The 19,236-nt window shown below is 41.0% G+C and overlaps 1 protein-coding gene across 1 annotated transcript in view; it reads right to left on the bottom strand.

The window, feature by feature from the left end:
• Positions 1–19,236, bottom strand: part of DNAH8 (dynein axonemal heavy chain 8) — a 339,200-nt gene that overhangs the window by 167,389 nt on the left and 152,575 nt on the right. The window contains exons 45-53 of the mRNA XM_060403159.1: positions 16,375–16,562; positions 12,260–12,346; positions 12,064–12,171; positions 10,675–10,809; positions 8,698–8,859; positions 4,200–4,446; positions 3,828–4,069; positions 3,600–3,740; positions 1,834–2,071 (exon numbers count right to left, since the gene is read on the bottom strand). Coding sequence (XP_060259142.1) covers positions 1,834–2,071; positions 3,600–3,740; positions 3,828–4,069; positions 4,200–4,446; positions 8,698–8,859; positions 10,675–10,809; positions 12,064–12,171; positions 12,260–12,346; positions 16,375–16,562 — 1,548 coding nt within the window. The remainder of the gene's footprint in view (positions 1–1,833; positions 2,072–3,599; positions 3,741–3,827; positions 4,070–4,199; positions 4,447–8,697; positions 8,860–10,674; positions 10,810–12,063; positions 12,172–12,259; positions 12,347–16,374; positions 16,563–19,236) is intronic.

The following is a 19,236-nucleotide window of genomic DNA, read 5'->3' as shown; positions in this document are numbered from 1 at the left end:
AGGATTCATTTCATAATTAGCTTCTTTTAAGGAGAGGTAAGCTGGGCCCTGACACATATGGCGGGTTAGGGGGCTGAAGCATGGGACATTGCCAAGTCTGCTACACATAAGTAGGGTCCTTATCTGCTTGCTTCATTCTCTGCTTATTCTGATGTTTCCAACAAAGAAGTTCTAAGACTGCATACCACACTTTGCATCATGAAGAATCTGTGTTCTCTATACTTCTACCCTTTCTTTTCAAGCAACAGAAAAAGAGGTACTGCTAACTTATCTATGTTAGACTTCACTTCAGTTCAGTTCAGTTCAGTTCAGTCGCTCAGTCGTGTCCGACTCTTTGCGACCCCATAAATCGCAGCACGCCAAGCCTCCATGTTCATCACCAACTCCCGGAGTTCACTCAGACTCACATCCATTAAGTCAGTGATGCCATCCAGCCATCTCATCCTGGGTCGTCCCCTTCTCCTCCTGCCCCCAATCCCTCCCAGCATCAGAGTCTTTTCTAATGAGTCAACTCTTCACATGAGGTGGCCAAAGTATTTGAGTTTCAGTTTTAGTATCATTCCTTCCAAAGAAATCCCAGGGCTGATCTCCTTCAGAATGGACTGGTTGGATCTCTTTGCAGTCCAAGGGACTCTCAAGAGTCTTCTCCAACACCACAGTTCAAAAGCATCAATTCTTCGGCGCTCAGCTTTCTTCACAGGCCAACTCTCACATCCATACATGACTACTGGAAAACCATAGCCTTGACTAGACGGACCTTAGTCGGCAAAGTAATGTCTGCTTTTTAATATGCTATCTAGGTTGGTCATAACTTTTCTTCCAAGGAGTAAGCGTCTTTTAATTTCATGGCTGCGGTCACCATTTGCAGTGATTTTGGAGCCCCTCAAAAAATAAAGCCTGACACTGTTTCCACTGTTTCCCCATCTATTTCCCAAGAAGTGATGGGACTGGATGCCATGATCTTTGTTTTCTGAATGTTGAGCTTTAAGCCAACTTTTTCACTCTCCACTTTCATTTTCATCAAGAGGCTTTTTAGGTCCTCTTCACTTTCTGCCATAAGGGTGGTGTTATCTGCATATCTGAGGTTATTGATATTTCTCCCGGCAATCTTGATTCCAGCTTGGGCTTCTTCCAGCCCAGTGTTTCTCATGATGCACTCTGCGTATAAGTTTAATAAGCAGGGTGACAATATACAGCCTTGATGTACTCCTTTTCCTATTTGGAACCAGTCTGTTGTTCCATGTCCAGTTCTAACTGTTGCTTCCTGACTTGCATACAGATTTCTCAAGAGGCAGGTCAGGTAGTCTGGTATTCCCATCTCTTTCAGAATTTTCCACAGTGTATTGTGATCTACACAGTCAAAGACTTTGGCATAGTCAATAAAGCAGAAATAAATATTTTTCTGGAACTCTCTTGCTTTTTCCATGATCCAGCGGATGTTGACACTTTGATCTCTGGTTCCTCTGCCTTTTCTAAAACCAGCTTGAACATCGGGAAGTGCACGATTCACGTATTGCTAAAGCCTGGCTTGGAGAATTTTGAGCATTACTTTACTAGCATGTGAGATGAGTGCAATTGTGTGGTAATTTGAGCATTCTCTGGCATTGCCTTTCTTAGATAACTGCAAAAGGGGAGGTCAAGAGCCTGTATAACCATTCCCAGCTCATATGCAAAATCCTAGTCTTGTTTCCATAGATGCACTTTAAAAATAGTATTAGCAATTATGTTATTCACAATTGGCTTAATATTTCCTATAGAAGATTTTATGGAGTTTATCTCTTTTCCATTAAAAAAAAATGTTATTTTGTTTCAGATGTAAGTCACTGTGCTTACCATAATCAGTAACATAGAACTCATACATGGTTTGAGTCAAGCCTTTAGGTATTTCTGGTAAGTCTAACTTGCTTTCATGACTTCGCATAAAAGCTTCAAGCTTGTCTCTGCTTTCCAGTTCCAGAAGGGCTCCTATACTCCACATCAGAGCAAACACAAATAATTTATGAAGATGTTCGACACACGAAATGCCACCTTCTTCTTTGGAGGGGATTAAACCTTCCAGAAGATTGAGAGACTGAAAATATTTAAAATACAACAAAATTAAGTGTTATATTTAGATTTTAAAATAAACATTTAAATATAATAATAACTTTAAAAGAAGGAGAGAACGAGAGAAGAAAACAAATATATCTCCAGTTATGGTTTGATCAGTGTCCTACAGCCAGTGGCATTTAGAAGAAAAGTCATTCTGCTTTAGGCAGGCTGTGTAACTGCACAGAAAAGACACCAAACTGGGAATGTGGAGGTGTGGCTTCTTCCCCCAACTCATGCCAATAACATCTCTGAGTCCCAGTTTCCTGATCTGAAAAGCAAAAAGCCTAGACTGGATGTTTCCTTAGGTAGTTTCTGGTTCTAAAGTTTGGTTATTCCAAATTTTATAGACCAAATATTTTATTTATTTTTAACATGTTGTAAGGCTTAGCACACTGTGGCCCCTGGGGCCAGCAACTTGCTTAGCAAATGAAGTGTTTCTGAAACATAGTCACTCTCATCCATTCTGTCTGGCCACTTCTATACTGCAACAGTAGAGCTGAGGGGTTGGGATGGAAAGTTGTGCAAAGCCTAGAACATTGCCTATTTGCCCCTTCAAGAAAGGTTTGTCAACTCCCACATGGCATCAGAAAAAAAAATAGTATCTATAGTAAGACATCCTTTGTCTTTCAAAATAAAATCATTTCAATGATTTGTGAGCTTCGTGAATTATATCTAAGCCACCCAGCCTCCCTGAGTGATGTCCTTCGCACTGACAGAGAATCAGAGCACTAGACTGGATAATGAGCAATCACCTATGGACTAGAATCAGGAGAGCCTCTGAAAAATCTAAGGGACAGGGTAGGGAGGGAGATGAGAGGGAGGTTCAGGATGGAGGGGACACATGTATACCTATGGCCAATTCATATTGCTGTATGACAAAAACCATCATCAAATTGCAAAGTAATTATCCTCCAATTAAATAAATCTTTAAAAAAAACAAGTATAAAAGAAACAGGAAAAAGAGAGAGAGGGAAATTCACGATTAGTTCTGTTTCTTCCAAAGACTTAAAAGGAATACTGAGTAGAGGGGAAAAACGTGAGGTTACAAACTACTTGGAGAGCTGCTTCAAGGCTTTCCCTGTCTAATACATACACTAAATATGCAAAGCCGAGACTTCCACCCACATTTTCCTGCTCGCCACCAGCTCCTTCTTGTGCTTTCTGTACAACTACCAGCTCCATTTATCTTGTCTGCTCTCATTTTTGGACGCTCTTTCTGGGAAGGTTAGACTGAGCTTGAATGATGGGAAAGATAGTTCATTCCTCTTCCCCTGACAATACCGCCCTGGGAGGTGAAGCTCAGGAAAAGATGGCAGTAAGTGAATCAATAAGATCTTTAATAGGAATCCAAATTCTCAGACCCTTCACCGCCACATCACAGAAAGATTCTGATGGACTCTGTGAATCTTCCATTTCAGAGACCTCTAAACTGCAACTGAGTGTGTGCCTGGGAGGTGGGGGGAATTTCAAATCTTAAGTAATGAGTGTACAAAAAAAAAAAATCTTACTTGCACAATATAGTTGCACTCTAAGAGCTGCATTTTCGGATTGAGGTTCAGTTTCATATATGTATATGCATCCTCAAATATTTTATCATACAGAGTTAGGAAGACATTATTTTCCTGAGTAGTACGCTTCTTCAACCACGCCTACAGCAAAGAAACGGAATCTCTGTTTATAAGAGAGCAAGACATGGAAAGACACTAAACGCGCTTCTGTAGGTCTCCAGTCCCCACCTGCAGTATTGGTTTCCAGCTGAGAGCAGAGCTGCTGATGTACACCATGCCCATCCTAGAAACCGTGGCTGGAGAGGCGTTCTCGATATTGTGGACTTCAAACAAAAGCTTGCAGGTTGGGGCCATGGGGATGCGATCTCCGTTGGCCAGCGTGAGGGTCTTATTGTCATCCAACACGGAGTTTAAGTTCTCAATCCAAATGGCATCCACAGGGCCGTCTAAAATGAGGAAGATGTTTTCACCTGCCAATAATAAGAATAGAAAATCACTTTTCACCTGTGGATGATCAAAACGGAAAATTAAAAGAAATACTGAGTTGCAGATAAACTGGTAGGAGAAAAGAATAATCAGCAGAAAAGAGTTTGAGTGTACCTTTTTTAGCTTTTAATGTTTTTCTCCACAGAGTAGAAAAAATCCCATCTGTCCAGTCATTGGTCGCTGTGTCCAGTCGGCCAAACATCTGAGGAGCCGTAATAGCCTTGGGATTCATCCTCATCTCCCTGTGGGGCCTTCCACACTCCGTCAGTGCCTTCATCAGGATTGTTATGACCGTTGTCTTCCCAGACCCGCTGGGCCCAAGAGTCATCAAACCGTGACGGACCAGAGACGTCTCATACAACTACACAATGAGAGGGTCGATCGGAAAATATAACTTAGGAGCCTCCTGCTCACGTTCACGAAGTCATGTGGAGAAATTTTAAAAGCTTTAAACAGGATCTTAAAAGCTTTAGATAGTAACTGGTTCACTACTTAAAAATGGAATATGACCCCCCAAAAAACTTTGTTTCATGGAAGGTGAGTAGCAAACTTTTAAAATGTTAAAAGTGAGAAAGTAATGACAATGTGGGACTTTAATTACATTTTGGAAGCAATCGATTCAGGATCTAGTTTTTGCGTCTCAAACTAGTTGATACAACACAACTCCTTGTCCTTTCAGTTTGCTGATAACATAGAGGTGGTTTTTCCACAAACAGGCTTTCTCTGTATCGCATGTGGTGATGTCGTCCCCTAGTGGTGGAAAGCAGCGATACAAAGCATCTCTGCCAAGACCCAAGTTAAACATCAGCCTTCTGGTTCCCCAGAGGCACAGCTGGAGGTTGAGTTTCCTGTGCAAGTGAGTGGTCACCAGGGAAACTTTTAATGGAGTAAGGGAAGGACAGGAACGGGGACAGGCCAAGCATGGTGTGACTGAAGACAAAAATCCTGTAGAGGGGAGACTTAAGACTGGCCCTCGGGGCACATTTATACCTCTCTGTTTCACCTGGAAGCAGGAGAACTTGACTTTTCGACTGCATCACCCATAAGTCTTTATTGAGTGTTCTGTTTTTGTTTTGTTTTTTTTAATTTGGCTGTGCCAGCTCTCAGTTTCAGCATGCAGGATCAAGTTCCCTAACCAGGGATCAATTCCCTGCATTGGGAATGCATAGTCTTAACCACTAGACCACCAGAGAACTCCCCACAGCACCCATATGTCCTTAACAAAGGAAGGGTTGTTTGGGGGTAGGGGAGAAAAAACTCCCATGCACTGTCGCCCTCCTGCCCATTGACTCTTAGAAGTGTAGGGTCATGTGCCAGGTGTTATTAAAACTGGATATGCAAAACCACAATGAGGTACCACTTCACACCAGTCAGAATGGCTGCGATCCAAAAATCTGCAAGCAATAAATGCTGGAGAGGGTGTGGAGAAAAGGGAACCCTCCTACACTGTTGGTGGGAATGCAAACTAGTACAGCCACTATGGAGAACAGTGTGGAGATTCCTTAAAAAATTGCAAATAGAACTCCCTTATGACCCTGCAATCCCACTTCTGGGCATACACACCGAGGAAACCAGAATTGAAAGAGACACATGTACCCCAATGTTCATCGCAGCACTGTTTATAATAGCCAGGACATGGAAACAACCTAGATGTCCATCAGCAGATGAATGGATAAGAAAGCTGTGGTACATATACACAATGGAGTATTACTCAGCCGTTAAAAAGAATTCATTTGAATCAGTTCTGATGAGTGGATGAAACTGGAGCCAATTATACAGAGTGAAGTAAGCCAGAAAGAAAAACACCAATACAGTATACTAACACATATATATGGAATTTAGGAAGATGGCAATGACGACCCTGTATGCAAGTCAGGAAAAAAGACACAGATGTGTATAACGGACTTTTTGGACTCAGAGGGAGAGGGAGAGGGTGGGATGATTTGGGAGAATGGGAATTCTAACATGTATACTATCACGTAAGAATTGAATCGCCAGTCCATGTCTGACGTAGGGTGCAGCATGCTTGGGGCTGGTGCATGGGGATGACCCAGAGAGATGTTGTGGGGAGGGAGGTGGGAGGGGGGGTCATGTTTGGGAACGCATGTAAGAGTTAAAGATTTTAAAATTAAAAAAATAAATAAATAAAAAATTAAAAAAAATAAAAATAAAACTGGATATGGCAAATGAAGAAGTAACAGTTTCATTACATTTTCAGCCAAGGTAAATGAAGAGTCATGATTTGTGATCTGGGTCAGAGACAGCGAGGGATCAATTCAGTTCAGGTCAGTCACTCAGTTGTGTCTGACTCTTTGTGACCCCGTGAACCACAGCACACCAGGCCTCCCTGTCCATCATCAACTCCCAGAGTCCACCCAAACCCATGTCCATTGAGTTGGTGATGCCATCCAACCATCTCATCCTCTGTCACCTCCTTCTCCTCCTGCCTTCAATCTTTCTCGGCATCAGGGTCTTTTAAAATGAGTCAGCTCTTGCATCAGGTGGCCAAAGTATTGGAGCTTCAGCATCAGTCCTTTCAATGAATATTCAGGGTTGATTTCCTTTAGGATTGACTGGTTTGATCTCCTTGCTATCCAAGAAATTCTCAAGAGACTTCTCTAGTACCATAGTTCAAATGCATCAATTCTTCAGTGCTCAATCTTCTTTATGGTCCAACTCTCACATCCTGTACGACTACTGGCAAAACCATAGCTTTGACTATACAGACCTTTTTCAGCAAAGTGATGTCTCTGCTTTTTAATATGCTGTCTAGGTTTGTCATTGCTTTTCTTCCAAGGAGCGAGTGTCTTTTAATTTCATGGCTGCAAGTCACTGTCCACAGTAATTTTGGAGCCCAAGAAAATAAAATCTGTCACTGTTTCTATTGTTTCCCCATCTATTTGCCATGAAGTGATGGGACCGGATGTGATGATCTTAGCTTTCTGAATGTTGAGTTTTAAGCCAGCTTTTTCACTCTGCACTTGCACCCTCATTAAAAGGCTCTTTAATTCCTCTTCACTTTCTACCATTAGACAGGTTTCATCTGCATATCTGAGGTTGTTGATATTTCTCCTGGCAATCTTGATTCCAGCTTGTGCTTTATCCAGCCTGGCACTTTTCACAATGTACTCTGCATAGAAGTTAAGTAAGCAGGGTGACAATATATAGCCTTGATGTACTCCTTTCCCAATTTTGAACCAGGCTATTGTTCCATATCCAATTCTAACTCTTGCTTCTTGTCTTGCATACAGGTTTTTCGGGAGGAAGATAAGGTGGTCTGGTGTTCCCATCTCTTTAAGAATTTTCCACAGTTTGTTGTGATTCATACAGTCAAAAGTGTTAGCATGGTCAATGAAACAGAAGTAGATTTTTTTTAATTCCCTTGCTTTTTCTATCATCTAGCAGATGTTGGCAATTTGACCTCTGGTTCCTCTACCTTTTCTAAATCCAGCTTGTACATCTGAAGTTCTCAATTCACCGTACGCACATCACATGTAAAGTGAGGTTTTCCCAGAATTTTTTTAATGGTATGATTTCCATTACATAGATGATGAAAAATACTTTGATTTCTCCTCATATATTTTCTTTGTAAGATTTGAGTCTTTCTCATACACTTGCACTGCTTACAAGAGTAAGAATCATTACTTTTCAAATGCGGTTTTTGACACTTTCCACAATTTCAGTGCTTTCATTTTCCAAGGCACTGGAAAGTACTCCCAATGCGTCAAGCTCATAGGGATTTAATTCAGCAACTCTGCAACAGTTTCAGGGATCTGCTTGATAAAATCATTGATAGGTTGTCACAAGGATAAAATGCAATTGACAGAAACACACCAAGAGACACAGGCAAAGGATTTAGTTTAGGTGTGAACATGCCCACACACAAAGCAGAAGCAAGGAGCACCCCCAGATTCCCCGGGCTCCATGCCCCACGAAGGCCCTCAGAGACAGCATTCCATTTCCCTGTGGGTTTTTTTTTTGTGGGGGGGTCATGCTGCATGGCGGAGAAGGCAATGGCACCCCACTCGGGTCAGACACAACTGAGCGACTTCACTTACAATTTTCACTTTCATACATTGGAGAAGGAAACGGCACCCCACTCCAGTGTTCTTGCCTGGAGAATCCCAGGGACAGGGGAGCCTAGTGGGCTGCCGTCTATGGGGTCACATAGAGTCAGACATGACTGAAGCGACTTAGCAGCAGTAGTATGCTGCATGGCTCGTGAGATTCCAGTTCCCCAACCAAGAATGGAACCCAAGGCCCCTGCAGTGGAAACAGAGAGTCCCAACTAGTGGACCACAAGGGCAGTCCCTCCCTCCATTTTCATAACCTACTATCTCCTCCCAGCTATTCTCGAGATTTTGGTTACCACCTAACCTCTGGGGTGTAAGTAACTTCAGTAAGTTCTTGGTTAGTGTGAAGCAGGGTAAAACCACGCTAAAGTCCCTAGGACAAACACCCCCTGCTAAGGACTCTTCTTGCAATGATGTGCTTTATTTAGTCTCAACCTTAACATCAAGCAAGATTAATATCACAAGTTCTTCTCTCCAAATGACAACCTTTAACAACACTCGTTGATCATCAAACTGATAATAGATGAAAAATATTTTACCTGCACGAGTTTGAGATTCCAGGGTGGATGGTTAATCAAACCTTCCAGCTGAACCTGGTTGGTGACTGCAGCTTGCAGTTCCACGTAACTATTACTATCTAGTTGTAATCCTGGAAACAGGTCATTGATTAAGCTGAGGAACAGGGGTTCATCTTCATCGATCTAAGGCGGTAAAGAATAAATTCACTCATTTAGGTCAAAAATGAAGCTCATAGCACTTATCATTTCATGCCCAAATAATCATATTATTCTCCTGGCCACACCTGTATGCTCTAGCACTTTCTCCCAACCACCACCACTGAGTCCACATTACCTACAGCACTGCACCCAAATCTCCCTGGCATTTACATTAAAAAGAATGAAATAATGCCATTTTCAGCAGCACGGATGGACCTAGAGATGGTCGTACTGAGTGAAGTAAGTCAGACGTAGAAGGGGAAACATCGTATGACATGCCTTATATGCGGAATCTAAAAGGAAATGATAGGAATGAACTTACAAACCAGAACTAGACTCATAGACTTAGAGAATGAACTGAACGGTTGCCAGGGTGGATGGAGGAGAGGATGGGGGCAAGGGATACTTAGAGTCTGGGATGGACACATAGACACTGCTAAAATGGATAGCCAGCAAAGATCTGCTTTATAGCACAGGGAACTCTATTCAATAACACGTGGCGGCCTGGACGGGAGGGAAGTTTGGTGGAAACTGGATTTATATACATGTGTGACTGAGTCCCTTTGCTGTTCAACCTGAAACTGTCACAACATTGTTAATCGGCCATACCCCACGACCAAATGTTTAAAAACCTCTGTCGGCATTTAATGTCTTCTCAATTTACTGCTCCAGGGTCTGATCTCATTCCTTTATCATACGACAGGCATACGCATTCACCTTAAAAACGTGTAGGTAATAGCTCCAATCCCAAGAGAACAGAGTATTAACATGCTACTTTAATTCGGAAAACATCTGTAATTTAACATCAGAAAGTCTTGTGGATTTTGGTTCCAGTTCTCAACTGACTATGATAGTGGGTGAGTCCTACAAATGTGGCTCCCTCATATGGAGATCCATGTCCCCCAGGGCGGCTGTGAGACTCAAACAAGACAGTACCCATGAAAAGATTCTGTAATAAAGTGAAGTATGCAGATGCTAGTCGTTAGTTTTGTAACTAGAACGCTAGCTCCTGAGGTCCACTTCTTCCTCAACCATGTACTCCTGGGGCACGGACACCATACGTAGCACAAAGAAGCCCCTGAATAAAAGCCACATGAATCTGCCCATCAGCTAGTTCATGACAACCTGGCTGTGCCTGTGACAAGTGCGAAAGCAGTGAAATAATCATTGTAATCCCCACAGCAAACCGGAGAAGGCGATGGCACCCCACTCCAGTACTCTTGCCTGGAAAATCCCATGGACGGAGGAGCCTGGTGGGCTGCAGTCCATGGGGTCGCTAAGAGTCGGACACAACTGAGCGACTTCACTTTCACGCACTGGAGAAGGAAATGACAACCCACTCCAGTACTCTGAAGTGACTTAGCAGCAGCAGCCACAGCAAACATTTAATGCACATTTAGAAAATAGAAATGGTGTTGATGTTTAGGCAGAGACATAGTTAAAGCTAGTCACATACAGACAAAGCAAAAAGCTCTGGTGGTCCCCTATGAATCCAGATTTTCAGGTTTAGAATCTGTGTTACGTTATGAATGATGGACTGACATTTGGGAGCTGAAGCCCACTGATGAAGCCTATTTTATGGCATTTGCAAGGATGCATTTCTGGCCCCTGTTGTTCATACAAAGCCATGGGTTTTTTTTTCTTGGGGGCGGGAGGAGGGTGCCTTCTTCCAGAAGTTCAGTCAGTGGTAACATACATAACCCAACACACACCCATGTTAACAGCTCTGTATGAGCCCACCCCCACTTGTCAGCTAGGTCAAAATCTTGAGAGAGAAATTAACCCAGAGAAGAAAGATACCAGTTTAGAAAGGTTCATATCTCTCAGTCCTCTCATGACCGTGCTTAATTCACTATCTTCTGGCCTGGCTCTTTTTTGAGATCCGAGTGTCCTCAATACAGATAGAATATTTCTCAACCCAAAGTCGTAATGAACCTAGGATGAGAAAGGAAATTAAAAGGATCATCCAGTTGAAAAATTAAAAGTGCAGACTCACTGTGTACATATAGTACTTAAATACTATAGTTTTGGAGCGGCTGAGTGGCAAAGTTCTGTTAGCTCACTTCTCCTGCCTTTCTTTTGACTGAAAAAGTTGACTTCACTGGAAACATCAAGCTGTGTGACAGTGCTCACACATGATTTTCTGAGAACAATACACTCTGACAGTCTGAAGGGCAAACATTTAAAATGCATGACCAACAGGTCACATACTATGTGATTCGCTTTATGTAACATGCTTGAAAAACACAATTACAGAGATGTAGAAAAGATTAGGCCTATGAGGGCTATAGAATTTGGGAGAGAGGTAAGCATGGCTATAAAGGCTAGTGGGAGGGTACTTGGTGGGGATAAACAATTCTGTTTCCTATGACATAATTGGATAGATGTACACACACTCAAGGGCTTCCCTGGTGGCTCAGAGGTTAAAGCATCTGCCTGCAATGTAGGAGACTCGGGCTCAATCCCTGAGTTGGGAAGATCCCCTGCAGAAGGAAATGGCAACCCGCTTCAGTATTCTTGCCTGGAGAATCCCATGGAGAGAAGGAGCCTAGTAGGCTACAGTCCATGGGGTTGCAAAGAGTTGGACACGACTGAGACTTCACTTTCACTACACACACTCAGAAAGTAAAAGCGTCTGTCTGTAATGCAGGAGACCCAGGTTCGATCCCTGGGTTGGGAAGATCCCCTGGAGAAGGAAATGGCATCCCACTCCAGTATTCTTGCCTGGAAAATCCCATGGATGGCAGAGTAGCCTAGTAGGCTACTGTCCATGGGGTCGCAAAAAGTCAGACACAACTGAGCGACTTCACTTCACTTCACTTCACACACACACACACACACACACACACACACACACACGAGTGCATGAAAAACTGGTGAAGTCTTAGGAATCTCTGTTTATTATTGTTCATTGTCAATCTTCTGGTTTTGTTATTGTACTACAATTATGTCAACAGGATGAAGAGTACACAGGATGTCTCGGACATGTCTTCGCAACTTCCTGGGAATCTATAATTATTTCAACTTAAGAAAAGTTTTTAAAATACATAATCTAAAGGTCAAGTTAATTATAAACATATCTTAGGAAAGAGTCAAGGAATTTTTTTAACTCCTTAATCAGTACTTATCAAAATTGCAAGTTAAAAAACAAGTTCTATAGGGAGCGGGAAAACAGATGTACAAAGTTACCTGCTTAGTAAGTTGCTCTTCACAGAGTTTGTAAAGTACATAAAACTTTTGAGCCAAGATAACGTTTTCAAGAAAACCACAGCTTGCAAGTTTAACTCGCATAATGATCTGCAAATTAACAGTGAGGCTTTTCAGTTTTAGTGAAGAACAGGTAAAGAACATAAATTGTATTATGGTTTTAAATCCTGATTCGTACCTGTCTATCAGGAACCATCATAGCAACGGTTCTGAACTGAATTTTCAAGTTCTCTGGTAGTTCCTGGCGCCCAGCATACCCAGGGTTCTAAAAGTTAAAATTATTTAATTTTTAATTGTTGACATAATTTCCATTTCTTGAATACAAATTATCAATACATTTCAAATCCCTAATTCAGATTCTAAGAAGGTATTGAAAAACATTTGATTTAAAAAATATCCCTCTTTTCACAAAAATATGTATTGGACCATACATATTTATTAACGTCACCTTACTCTCTCTCACACATTTCCATTTTCATTATACTAATAAAGTAATACACATGTGCATATGTACACACATACACACACACACACACACACACACACCACTTTATGGAGCAAAAAATAAGCCTCTGCGTATCTATTTGTTAAAGAAAATGAAATAAAACTGAATAAATACTAGGATAATTATGATCTAAAATATGTTACTTAAAGAAAAAGAAAATTTAGGATTTCATACTAATCAATTTACTGAGGCAATTTTTATTTCCTCTCTTCAATTGTTCTTTTTTCCTTTGCCAGAAAATATTTTTATCTTGCCTTACCTTTTGAAGGACATTTGCATGGAGTATACAACTATAGTTGCTAGGTTTGTCTTTTTCATTAATGTTTCCTATTTGCTTTGTGTGCCTGTGTGCTTTGTTTTTAAATTGGAAGATAACTGCTTTACAATATTGTGTTGGTTTCTGCTGTACAACAACACAAATTATTCTTTACAGTCAGGATTATAGAGTTCTGTGGCTGACAAATAGCCACAAATAGCTGACAAATAGTTTCTTTTTACTATTAAAAAAAACACACAGTGATGAAGGGAAACAAAGACAGGAATGAGGAGAAAAACATTAAAAAGGACAAAAGTAGAGGTGAGAAGGAAGCTGCTGCTGCTGCTGCTAAGTCACTTCAGTCGTGTCCGACTCTGTGTGACCCCATAGACGGCAGCCCACCAGGCTCCTCCATCCCTGGGATTCTCCAGGCAAGAACACTGGAGTGGGTTGCCATTTCCTTCTCCAATGCATGAAAGTGAAAAGTGAAAGGGAAGTCACTCAGTAGTGTCCGACTCTTCACCACCCCATGGACTGCAGCCCACCAGGCTCCTCCTCCATCCATGGGATTTTCCAGGCAAGAGTACTGGAGTGGGGTGCCATCGCCTTCTCCCGAGAAGAAAGCTAATAAGTAGCAAAAGACTGGGGATAGACCAGACCCCAAAATCCCAAGCGATAGGTGAGGGTATTTGAAGACAAGTAAGGCAAAGAGGAAAGTGCATAAGGAAACCTTCAGTCCCTGAGCATTTATTGGGCATGGTCAATAGGCCAGATAACTTGCCAGGTGCTGCGGACATAAAGATGGCTGGCTGCCTTTCAACACTCCTATTTTTCATCCTTAGTCACAGAACTTCAGCTGCAAGCTGGGTGCATCACCAACCCAGATTTTTTTTTTTAATTTTAGTTTTTATTTTTTAAATTTTAAAATCTTTAATTCTTACATGCATTCCCAAACATGATCCCCCCTCCCACCTCCCTCCCCATAACATCTTTCTGGGTCATCCCCATGCACCAGCCCCAAGCATGCTGCATCCTGCGTCAGACATAGACTGGCGATTCAATTCACATGATAGTATACATGTTAGAATGTCATTCTCCCAAATCATCCCACCCTCTCCCTCTCCCTCTGAGTCCAAAAGTCCGTTATACACATCTGTGTCTCTTTCCCTGTCTTGCATACAGGGTCGCCATTGCCATCTTCCTAAATTCCATATATATGTGTTAGTATACTGTATTGGTGTTTTTCTTTCTGGCTTACTTCACTCTGTATAATCGGCTCCAGTTTCATCCATCTCATCAGAACTGATTGAAATGAATTCTTTTTAACGGCTGAGTAATACTCCATTGTGTATATGTACCACAGCTTTCTTATCCATTCATCTGCTGATGGACATCTAGGTTGTTTCCATGTCCTGGCTATTATAAACAGTGCTGCGATGAACATTGGGGTACATGTGTCTCTTTCAATTCTGGTTTCCTCGGTGTGTATGCCCAGAAGTGGGATTGCTGGGTCATAAGGTAGTTCTATTTGCAATTTTTTAAGGAATCTCCACACTGTTCTCCATAGTGGCTGTACTAGTTTGCATTCCCACCAACAGTGTAGGAGGGTTCCCTTTTCTCCACACCCTCTCCAGCATTTATTGCTTGCAGATTTTTGGATCGCAGCCATTCTGACTGGTGTGAAGTGGTACCTCATTGTGGTTTTGATTTGCATTTCTCTAATAATGAGTGATGTTGAGCATCTTTTCATGTGTTTGTTAGCCATCCGTATGTCTTCTTTGGAGAAATGTCTATTTATTTAAAACTACATTTCCCAGCCTGCCCTGCAGCTGGTGAGATTAAATTCTACCCTGTGAGTCACAAAGGGACACAGTGTATGAAAGGGACAGTGTATGAAATACACTTGATGTCTGATTGAAGGGAGTTGATTCAGTCAATTGCCTGCAACAGAGATGCTTCTGTAGCACCTTGGGCTATAAGGCAACCTTGAAAATGGAAACCATGATGGTGTAGAAACCTCGAAGAATCTTAAAAGAATACATCCTTAAGTTACTATTCTTCATATCTCAGGTATTCACAGCCTAATGCAATATCTAATTGATATTTCCAAAATTATTCTTAATCCAAGGGCAAGCTTCTTTTAAATTCTTCTAAGCCACACTATCACACTGAGTAAACTCTTTCATTCGGTTTCACAACTTATAACTGATCACTTCAGAATTATTCTATTCAGCAATTATTCTAATTGCTTCACTGGTTGTTTGCTTTAGCCAAAGTTTGTGACTAGCGTCACTTCTGGACAGGAAACCCTAAGAACCAGAGCATAATTCTTCTTGTTCTCTTTTTCCTTTGCTGTAGCTACCAGTCACAGCTGAGACAGTACCAGAGACAGGACGTGTAAAGCATCTTCTGCCCTCTCCACCACAACACCACACACCCACAGCGGGCGTGTGGTATGAAAGTAATAAATCTTTGAGGTGTTCAGTTCAGTCAGTTCAGTCCATCAGTCGCATCTGACCCTTTGCGACCCCATGGACTGCAGCATGCCAGGCTTCCCTGGCGTGTTCAGGTGTTAGGGAGAGCAATTTATGCGGTCACACCTAACTTTAAGGGTCAGGGAGATACAGTCCTGTGGTGTTTTGCATGGTGGGTATTTTCTTCCCTTGCTGTGCTTCACGGCATGTGGGATCTTACTTTCCCCAACCAGGGATCAAAGCTGGCCACCCCGTGCAGCGGCAGCACACAGAGTCTTAGCCACTGGACTGAGTTTGAGGTGGAAAGCCACTAGAATTGGGGCATTGTTATTGTAGCTTCCCTGTCTGATACAACATACAGAAGGCCCATTACCTTTACACAAAATTAGTGCTCAATAAACAGTGACTAATTTTATCATTAACAAACCACTGTTTTACCTTCTGTCTAGTCTATTTTTCCTACTCGAAAAAAAAATCATTTAAATAGGGATGATTCCTGGGTGGTCATTTATGCTTAATTTTATTTAAGTCTATAACAATTAAACCAATAAATTGTATTTAAAATCTATGTTTTTCAATGTCTTTTAAAACCACATCAAAAAGTATGAAATACTTAGGAATACACCCGATCAAGGGGGTGAAAAGAATGAAATAACGCCATTTGCAGCAACATGATGGACCTAGACACCATCATACTAAGTGAAGTAGGTCAGACAAAGACAAATGTCATAGGGTATCACTCAAAGGTAGAGTCTAGGATACAAACGACAAAGAAAACAAATTTAGGATGACCAAAGGGGAAAGTGGGTGGAGGAGGAACAAATTAGGAATTTGGGATTAGCAGATACAAAGTACTATACATAAAACAGATAAACAACAGGATCCTAGTGTTTATATCACAGGGAACTGTATTCAAAACCTTATAGTAACCTATAATAAAAAAGAATATTATATATATATATAACAGAGTCACTTTGCTGTACACCAGAAACTAATACATTGTATATCAACCATACTTCAATAAAAATTTTTAAAATATGTAACACCTATGTTCTCACCATTGTTAAGAAGATTCCAAATTCTGGATTTAAATCAACACAATCACCATCAGAAAAAATAAACTGTTTTTTTCTCTCTTTTCTTGCTGTCAAGACGATGTAAATTTGTTGGGCTGCCACTGATAACACAGGCAATTCAATTCTGTTAAACTCATCAAAACACCCCCAGGAACCTGACTGTGCAAGCCCTGGTGTAAAAAACAGTTAGTTTGATAAGTTTTACTTTGTAATATACCTTCCTGATAGAAATCATTTCTCCAGAGCACCCTCGAACAATTATATAGTGAAATACAATTTATATAAACTTCACATCTAGCTGTTTATAAAGACATATTTAATTTCAGTGATATAGAGAAGTTTAATTATTTGTACATCATCACCAAAACGATGAAAACAGTATACTGCTGAAATGAAAGTACAGACTCATCATTCCACCAGGGATGCAGAAGGGTGATAAAAACTGATTCAGTCTGGACGTGCCACCCCCAGTGGGGATGGAGGTGAGGGAGCTATAATGTTTGGGGAAATTAACAAAATAAGGGATGCCCTATCTGGGTCAGATCACTCTGTCCCTTTCTTGTTGCACTGAGAGAAATGCCTGGAAGCTGAGTGAGACAAAGAATGGTCAAAAGATGTTTATTTCTTCCTTATGAAACCCAGCACAAAGGAAGACCTGGATATCAGGAACACTGCTCCTGTCTAATCTCAAAGGATGAAAAACCTTTATTATCTTTAACTGCATGAAACACTCTTCTCTCTCTCTTTGTTTTAAGCAAGCGAATAGGATTTATTAAAGAGAAGGAAAGTACAAAGCTCTCAGCGTAGACACTGAGAGGGGTTAGAGAGTCCCCCAAAACACTCTTCTTTTATTTTATTGCTTCCACCCACCTACCCCCACTTTTTCTTCTCTCTCCTTAGGGAATTTCCATTTTATGGATATTGGAACTTACATATCTATTCCTATGACTCTGAATTTTTCTGTCAAACTTTCCATTTCTTTCTGCAATATGCTCTCTTGGCTAGATATGCCAACTTAAAAAAAAAATTCAGGTTTTGTTTTTTTCGATTTCTGATTATTCCAATTGTTATTCTTTTCACAGCAGCCTATTTTTTTCTTTAATTGGTTATATGTGATAAATTCCTGAATCTCTCTGAAGCTATGAATTTTAGTTACTTTTGCATTTTCTTCTGTTTAGGTAGGTGGTCAGGGGGTCTCTTTACTGTTTGGAGGGAATGACTCACGCCTTAATTTCTTCAAATATTTGATGAGACATGGTTATTTCTGCATATGGGTGTATCTTCTCATTCCAAATGCAAATTCCTGTTTGCATCGTGTATGGCTGCCTCTGGCGATTGGGGGGAAGGCATGAGAGAGGCAGGAGAGCTTATCCGTTGGGTCTGGGGCTTGGGGACTGACCTGGTGCAGGGCTTGCCTCTCTGGCACAACCCCCACCTGGCAATGATATTTGTCAGGACTCCACCTTCAGAGCATTGACATGGGGTAGAAATACTTGAGACAGCCACTTTCTTTTCTTTTCCTCTGCTTTCTGCCATACTTTTGGCATTCTAGGATTTACCCGGTGCTCGAGTCTGCTTCCCTCAGCCATCTTCAACCACTAAGCCAGGAGTGGTCCACAGAACATTCTCTTTCATTAAGTGATTCTTTGGGTTTAAATTATTTTTTTTTTTAAGGACAGGCAACTACAATGAACAATATAGTGAATATCCATGTACCCACCTACCAAATCTTAACAATTTTGCTTCAGATTTCATCCTAAAAAATAAAATACTGGAACTACAATTCAAGTCCATGTAGGTCTTTCTTGGATCCACACTCCCTCCTTCTCCAGAGGTAACTTCTACTCTGAATTTGATGTCAACAGTTCTTATGCATGCCTGTAAACGACTGCTAGCATGCATTCACCAATACTCTATACTTGGTTTGTTCAAAATTTGTGTGTATCTGTTTATTTTTCTATATACTATATCTATAAAATACTTTACGCACTATAAATATATACAGTGTATCATCAAATAAATTGATTTATTTACTGTTCTCTGAAGCAATTCTACCAACTCATACACACAGAAGTACTAAGATTTAAAGTTTCTACACACCCTTACCAACCAATTAACAACAGTGAGAACAGTATTGTTTTGTATTTCTTAATGATTTGAAGAAACTCTTCCTTTTTTTTTTTTTTTTTTTTTTTGGCCATGCCACACACACGTGGACATCTTAGTTTCCCGACCAGGGGTAGAGCCCCTGGGCTGCTGCAGTGTAAGTGTGGAGTCTTAACCACTAGACCAACAGGGAAGTCTAAAGAAAATCTTTCTTAATGCTAGATATTAATCTTTTGTCAGCCATACATGCTAAAACATCTTTTCCCAGTCTTTGAGAAGACTTTTTAACTTCTCAAAAAGAGACATATCACAAAAGACTGTAAAATTATACACACACACATTCACACACACACAATTGACCCTTGAACAACACAGGGATTAGGGGCTTGGACACGCCACAAAGTCAAAAATCCATTTGTAACTTTGCAGTCAGCCCTCTCACATCCACAGTTCCACATATAGGGGTTCAACCAGCATGAGGTCGTATAGTACTCAAGTATGTATTTAGTTTAAAAACTCTGTGTATTAGTGGAACTTCACAGTTTAGGTCTGAGTTGTTCAATGTATACATTTCGAACAGGCAAGTAACTAAAGATAAGAGCTGGATGAGCAATCCCATGGTATCTGTTACAGGGATATCCTCCTACCCTGCTTAAATGTATTCATCCTTTCTTTATAGTTTGTGGTTTTTGTATAAAAAGTCCCTTTCTACTCTGAGAACAGATATATGCCTTTGTT

Source organism: Ovis aries, chromosome 20 (genome assembly GCF_016772045.2).
Source record: "Ovis aries strain OAR_USU_Benz2616 breed Rambouillet chromosome 20, ARS-UI_Ramb_v3.0, whole genome shotgun sequence".
NCBI lineage: Eukaryota > Metazoa > Chordata > Mammalia > Artiodactyla > Bovidae > Ovis > Ovis aries.
This window is presented reverse-complemented; position numbering and strand designations above follow the sequence as displayed.